General features: G+C 40.2%; 1 protein-coding gene across 1 annotated transcript in view; it reads right to left on the bottom strand.

Annotated features, from left to right (window-relative positions):
* The window catches only part of st6galnac3 (ST6 (alpha-N-acetyl-neuraminyl-2,3-beta-galactosyl-1,3)-N-acetylgalactosaminide alpha-2,6-sialyltransferase 3), an 85,577-nt gene that overhangs the window by 60,236 nt on the left and 18,210 nt on the right, over positions 1-7,131 (bottom strand). Inside the window, exon 2 of the mRNA XM_015041717.1 lies at positions 4,929-5,338. Within this exon, the coding sequence (XP_014897203.1) occupies positions 4,929-5,338 (410 nt within the window). The remainder of the gene's footprint in view (positions 1-4,928; positions 5,339-7,131) is intronic.

The following is a 7,131-nucleotide window of genomic DNA, read 5'->3' on the forward strand; positions in this document are numbered from 1 at the left end:
CGTTTGATCATCTGGTTTTGTAACAGTAAAGCTACTGGAAAAGACAGTAATGTTGTTACTATTCAGAAACTACTTGCTGCATTCCTGTTGATTGTGCAGGAGGCTCCACTTCTGCTTTTCAAAGATTGCAGCCATTTTCATGTGAGAGTTTAAACGTCAGGTGCAAAGGCACGGCCACATTGCAAAAACACAAAATCTAGTGCAAATATCTTAAAATAAGACAAAACTAACTCTTCAGAAATGTTCAGCAAGAAATGCAGCTTCTTTAGAATGAATAATTATTAAATATTGGTGAAAAGCAACTTCCATTTCCAAATGTTTTGTTATAATCTGTCAATTGAAATTGTACTTTTTTTTACCAATATTAAGTTATTTTAGATTTATGCTCCTGTATTTTGCTGAAAAGTTTCTTGTAAGTTAACCTTGTCTTACTTTAAGTGAAATAAGATATTTGCTCTAGAAACTAGACCAAAATGCTTGCTGAGATTTTGTGTTTTTGCAGTGCAGAAGAAGCTTATTTGGATTTAAAGTGACAAGAGGTCGTAAAAATGCTCACAATGGGCTGAACTAAGCAGACTGACACCTCATCATTCAAGAATATTTTGTGCAAAAAAATAAAAACATAATGAACATGTTTTGCATCGCCCACAGATCCTGTTTTCACCCTTCTAAACCTTAATTGCCCTGGCATGTACTAAGACAATAGAAACAAACAGGAGGGTGTGTAAGAGATGCCAATAATTTAAGAGTGATGAAAGCTGAATCAACTTAAAGCTGCTGGAAACAGCAGAGCCCCAGTTTGAGCGTCTGCTGCTGGTAAGGGAGAAGTGGGCGGATGGGAGGCGGAGACCGCGGCCACACAGCCGCTGCAAAGTGACAACGTGATTTAAGTGCTGTGTCTTCGTAAGGTCCGTTATCTGGCGCCGCTAACGGCAGCGCGCCGATACGCTCCGACAACCACAGGAGGCAGAGCTGATAACAGAGCGGCTCGGCCTGGGCGACATCCGGCCGCAGCCCACACTCGCATGAATCTCAGGCCCAGGCGGCTGTCACACACATTCACAGCCACAACGTATTATCTGCTAAACTGAATTTCCTCCTTATTGCTTGGAGAGAATGAGGATTATCAGAGGCAACATCAGCCAGATGTTTCATCTCAGTCATCAACGCGGTTTTACTCTTAACTTTCTATCCCTGATATGATTCTCAGCATCAATGTCAAAATAAATGCGCCGGTGTAACTGTAAAAATATTACACAGTAATTAGATTCTTTAGAATAGTTTGTGATCTGTGACTTTTATTTGCAAAAACAAAAAAAAATATCCTGGTGCAGCAATTGATCGTTTCGGGCCGATCGCTGATTTCCGATCTTTAAAAAGCCTGACCTGCCGATTCCGATTTTGGCCGATAACAATTTGTCTGAAATGTCAGATTTATTATTTCAAACTTATAATTAACATTGAAGCAAGATTTGCAGCTTGTTTTAAGTCAGCAACTCCGTAATATTACTGAAAAAGTTCTAGTTCCAGATGATTTCACTTGTAACATGGGAAAATGTCTTGTTAGAAGTAGGTCACCGATTTATGGATGTCAATTTCTTTAATTTTGTGAAATCGGGTATCGGCCGATACTTATTCACCGATATTATCCATTTCATTAAAGGTCTAAAAATCAACCACTGTCCTGATTTACGATGTTAACAATGGTTGTTACCAACTCAGTGACTTTATTGCTTTATTGCAATAATCAGAATCAGCAGGTCAGGCTTTTAAAAGATCGTAATCGGCAATCGACCAGAAAACTCCAATCAATGCAGACTTAGTTATAGATGAGTGGAACTAGAACTTTTTCAAAAATATTATGCAATTATTTACTTAAAACAAGCTCCTATATCTTGCTGAAAAGTTGCATGTAAATTAGTTTTGTCTTATTTCAAGGGCACCGAGATATTTACACTAGAAACTAGACCAAAACTAGTTGGTAAGGTTTTGTATTTTTGCAGCGTGTTCAGCTCTGACACGGCGTTCGTCTTGATCAGGCATGCAAGCAGAAGCCGAGACGCCGCATCTTCTCATCTGCTGGCGGCAATGTGGATAATTAGAAGAAGTGTTGATCACTGTTCCATCTTTGTTTTTCTTTTACCAGGCTGACTATTATCCGTGCACCAGTAGGAAGGCGCTGACAGTACGCCACTGCATGCACAAATACAAATCACAGAGGAGCTGCTGCAGTAATGCGCTCTTAAAAGGGTTTTTTTCTGGACTCGTGTCTGAAGTTAGCTAAGAGAGCAACAAAGAGCTGCAGGGTTGGATCAGTTTGAATTAGCTCCAGCTAATGACAGCAGTTATTTCCTTCTGATTACAGTAAGCTACACGCCGTATAACCCAATTTGAAAACTGTTTCCGTGGATATTCATTGTGTCAGAGCGCTGAAGTGTTTGCAGCCAAAATTGTGACAAGACAGGCACAGGCGTGTAGAGAAACTTCTCATTACATATTCATTCAAAGTACCTCATTGTTGCTCCTCGAGTTGGGTCTGTGTTACCAATCAGCATCGATTGACGGCTGGCGTCTTCCCCGGGAGCGTTACGTCCCGTAATGAGATTCCTCTCCCTGAGCATCCATCCCTAATCCCGCACCTCTAGCTGCGCTCTCTGGGTTTCTGCACAGCTGAGCCGCACTCAAACCGGGACGCCGAACATGAAATTCAGTGTTATTGCTGCCATCCTGAATGAGAACCGCACAATGGAGCTGAAATGAAATGGATGCTACGCCTATTACCGAACATGTTAATCCTCTTAAGAAGTTAAGAGAGGTCTTGATGACATAAGGGAGCGGCAGGAGAGCGGCGCTCTGTGGAGATGAGCAGGAAGAAATGAGGTTTGTCCTCAACAATAGCACGCCTGCTGCCGCCTTCCTGCAGTCATTAACCTGCGGTTCTCTCAGGCGGATCAGCAGACAAAGAGGAACAACATGAGCAGCTTTTAAAGGGCAAATATATCCCAACCTAAAAATACTGAAAGTATGAAATATGCTTCAATAAACTGTTTAACATGCATTTAATAGGAATGCACCGATTGCAAGATCGATTACCGATCTGTAAAAAGCCTGACCTGCCGATTCTGATTTGTTTTATCTGAAATGCTGATAAATATGAGAAGAAAGTTGCAGAGTTGGCAACAGTGGGGCGACTATTGTGAGCTGCAGACATTCAGACATGAAACCAAAGAACAAGAAGGTGACCATGGTGGTCAAACCTGTAAAAACATGCAACAAACCTGTTAGATTCTTCAGAAAATGAGATTAGGAATTATAAATATAATTTAAAATAAATAAAAAAGCATGATGTCGCTCAGAGCAGAAAATATAGTTAGACTGAATAGATCCGCCCTTATAGATCAGGTATATTGTCACTGATGCTCAATCTAGAATTTTTTAAAATATCAGGACCGATACAGATATTGATGTCGGATCGGTGCATTTCTAATCATGAGCTGATCTTAAAAGGGCAAATATATTTTAGATCCAGACAACCTGGAAATACTAGAAGTAAATATTTAAAGTGAATCTAACTCACAAATTATCTTTAATTTAGCTGATAATCTGTCTAAATAATGTGTTCAATCTTTATGTTTCTGTGCAGATTTTGACATTTTCATGGAAATTTGTTTAGTTCTGCAATATTTTTGGGCAGAAATATATTTATAAAAATACAAGATTTCAAATTATACATATAAATAATTAAATATTCATGTCTGAATATGCAAGAGAAACAAATACGGTGTTGTTTTTTAGATTATTATAATTATCATGAGCTAAATAAAAATCCTGAACAAAAGATGAAACCTTGTAAAAATTATGATTTGTTCACTTTAAGGTGGACCATTACACACGCTGATCATAAAACTGATGATTTATCTCACAGAAAACTGACCTGCAGCTTTAATTCTGCGTTTTTTATTTATTTGACGAGTCAATCTGTTGGGGCAGCTGGATCTCAGAAGGAGCGCCAAACCCGAGCGCCTAATTAACCGGCGTTTCCCCAGACCAGCGTTTCTGGATCATCTCCTTCCCGCTGCGGCTGCTCTTCGCAGCTACTCCTTAAACGGCCTCATGCGCCACTTTGAACCTCTTTACAAGTAAATCTGACTCTGATGAAAGATCAGAGGGAGGATCAGAGGCGAGAAGAACGAAACTGCAAAATTTAGAAGAGTTCATGGCAAAACAGAAATCAGGAGTAGGGCTGCAGCTGATGATTATTTTACCAATCAATTATTCTGACCAGTGATCGGATTTAAAAAAAAAAAAAACAGCTGATTCTGCTGATTTTACATTTAACCCCTTAAGCTTATTTTATACAATACTAAAAATATGTTAAAAAAAATGCAAATAAACAAATAACTGAACTTCAAATAATGGAGAGTTGACACTTTTAATGCAACTTTTCATTAAAAGTGTCATTATTTAACAAAAAATTCAAAGTTGACACTTTTAATGCAACTTTTAATGTCAAGTTGCATTAAAAGTTGCGTTGTCATTATTTACCAAATCTTTCAAAATTGACACTTTTAATGAAACTTTTAGAGCAACTTTGCATTAAAAGTGTCATTTTTAGCCAAGTAATTCAAAATGCACACATTTAATGCAACTTTTAATGTCAAGTTGCATTAAAAGTGTCATTATTTACCAAATATGCATAGTTGCACTTTTATATGCACTTTTAGTGCAACTTTGCTGAACATTATTTACTGGATGAAAACAGTTGTAAAGATTTATGAAGACTCCTTCATGTTTATGTCATGTCAGTCTTATCCACACCCCTTCAAATAAAGTCTCACCAAATAAACTTAAAACTTGACTGATGATTATTTCAACAGTGAATCTTAATTGATTTGTGCCGGGCGAACAGGAAGTGCTGCTGGTCTCACCTGTCTTTCCCCGTCTCCTTCTTGAACACCATGTCGCAGTAGTTCATCCGGTCCTCTGTGGTGGCGTAGATGCGAGCGTGCGGGTAGTTCTCCGACGCCTGCCGCAGCATGTTGTACACGATGCCCTTCCCGTCCTTCCTCATGTTCCGCAGCGGCCCCCACACCACGTACACGGTGTCGTTGCCCTGGCCGAAGAAGTGCTGCGGCTTCTGCAGCAGCAGCGGCACGCTGGTGTGAGAGACGACCCTGAGCGTGGTCCGCCGCCCGACGTCGTTTTCGAACCCTCGCGTGGGAGCGTTGTTCATGCGCCAGATGCAGGGCGAGCGGTCGATCTGCGCGCCGGCAGCCTGGCCCAACATCTGACCGGAGCTGGACACGATGCTGCACAGCTCGCAGTTCAGCTTCAACGGCTGGGGGGAAAAAAAACAACAGAAAAACAGGTTTTTAGATTATTTTCTAAAGGGTAAAGATCAGGGTCAGCTACAGAAGAAGCAGCCAGCTTCCTCTCATAAAAATATATGGATTTGAAACGTGAAAGTTTGGTGGACTTTATTTTTATAGATGATTTGCAGAGAAACCAAGTCAATAGTTCAGGCAAAAAGAAATAAACGCTCAAGTTTTGTAAGAGACAGAGTTCAGAAGTGAAGGATCTGAAGGTTCAGCCAAAAATTCACATTTTTCCAGTAAAAAAACAAAAATAACTTCTTCCTCTGAGTAAACCAACACAAGCAGCATCATTATCTCCACCAGCTCTGTACATCTTGACTGACATTTCATACTGATATGTGAATATTAATTTTAAACTTTTGTTTCAAGCTCTGGACCATTCTGACGCATAAATACATTTTGATCTAAGCCATACAAAAGCTTTGTCTGTATTTAAAAAAAAACATTAATTTACTATGAAAATGTGTTTTTTGTATTTTCATTTGTGTCTCATCTGCTTCTAAAAACAGCCCAGGCACTTAAAAAAGCAGACATCTTTTGGCAATCAGTTCATGTTTTTGGTGTCTGGAAAATGAGGCATTTCAAAAACTTCCCGATTGTTGAGTCACATTCAAGGGGCACTTCACCGTTGCCTAGCAACCCCTGCAAAGTCCAGCCTGTTACCTAGCAACCCAAGCTAGGTTCCAGTGCGTCTGGTTGGCTGATTTTACAGTTGTTTGCGACATGTAATGGCAGCTAGAAAACACAAGTGGTTAGGTTAGTTTAGCTTAGCTTAGTTAATTTTAGTTACAATCCACATTTAGCTCCACCAATGCTAACGCTATTCTTACACACAACTTCATTAAATCACTAAAACAATTTTTAGAAATTAAATGAAAACAAAACAACAAAAACAAGCAAGAAATAAACAAAATGAAAGACAACATGGCAGAATATATGTAATTTTGTTGCTGATTTACCATCCAAAAACCACTTGCTGAATTCTTGCTGGTTGTGGAGGAGGCTCCACCTTTGCTTTTCAAAGCAGAAGTAGTAAACATTGAGTTGGGGCGGGGGGAGGTTGACAGCAGCAGCTTATTTGGATTTAAAGTGATAGGAGGCCCAAAAAAACTCAAAATAGGCAGAACTGATAAAATCTGATTTCTGTCAACCTGCTGAAGGAAGCATGACTGGTCACCTTTAATAAGCGCTTGGCCTGCAGCGGAGGGTCTGGCTCAAGGGCTTCTCCGCGGGCAGCTTTGTGAGCTTTATTTCAGCGTTCCCCACTGAGCTGAGCCAATCTGTGTGTGCTGAAAGTCGTGATGGAGTTATGAGGGTAGCCTGCGATGATGGATGAGCGGCTGACAGCTCAAGGCAGCTCGACGGCTGCAGAGTGACCCGGCCAGGTGCCGAGATTATTTCATAACCCTCTGATTGCATCCACAGATGAGAGGGGAGAGAAAAAAAAACAGAAGATGGAGTAATTTACAGAAGATTGATGTCTCTTGAGAAAGGAGATGTTTTTGTTTCATTTTCAGAGGCTGATCTCCTGTAAGCTCGCCGTCGAGTCGTGAGCTCAGATAAGCCAAGTGGTAATGAGAGAAACTGCTGGATTATCTACTGTGACGGTGTTTACAGCCGCTGTTCGTCTTTAAATCAGTGACATTTCACTGATTCTCCATTAAGCACATGTTAAATAAAGCGTTGGCTTCTTTGTTTTGGTGTAAGTGAGATGAATGTCATCAAAACAAACTGAGACGCAAGCAGAGAAGAAGAA

Source organism: Poecilia latipinna, unplaced genomic scaffold, assembly GCF_001443285.1.
Source record: "Poecilia latipinna isolate Pla-1442-1.1 unplaced genomic scaffold, P_latipinna-1.0 Scaffold565, whole genome shotgun sequence".
Taxonomy (NCBI): domain Eukaryota; kingdom Metazoa; phylum Chordata; class Actinopteri; order Cyprinodontiformes; family Poeciliidae; genus Poecilia; species Poecilia latipinna.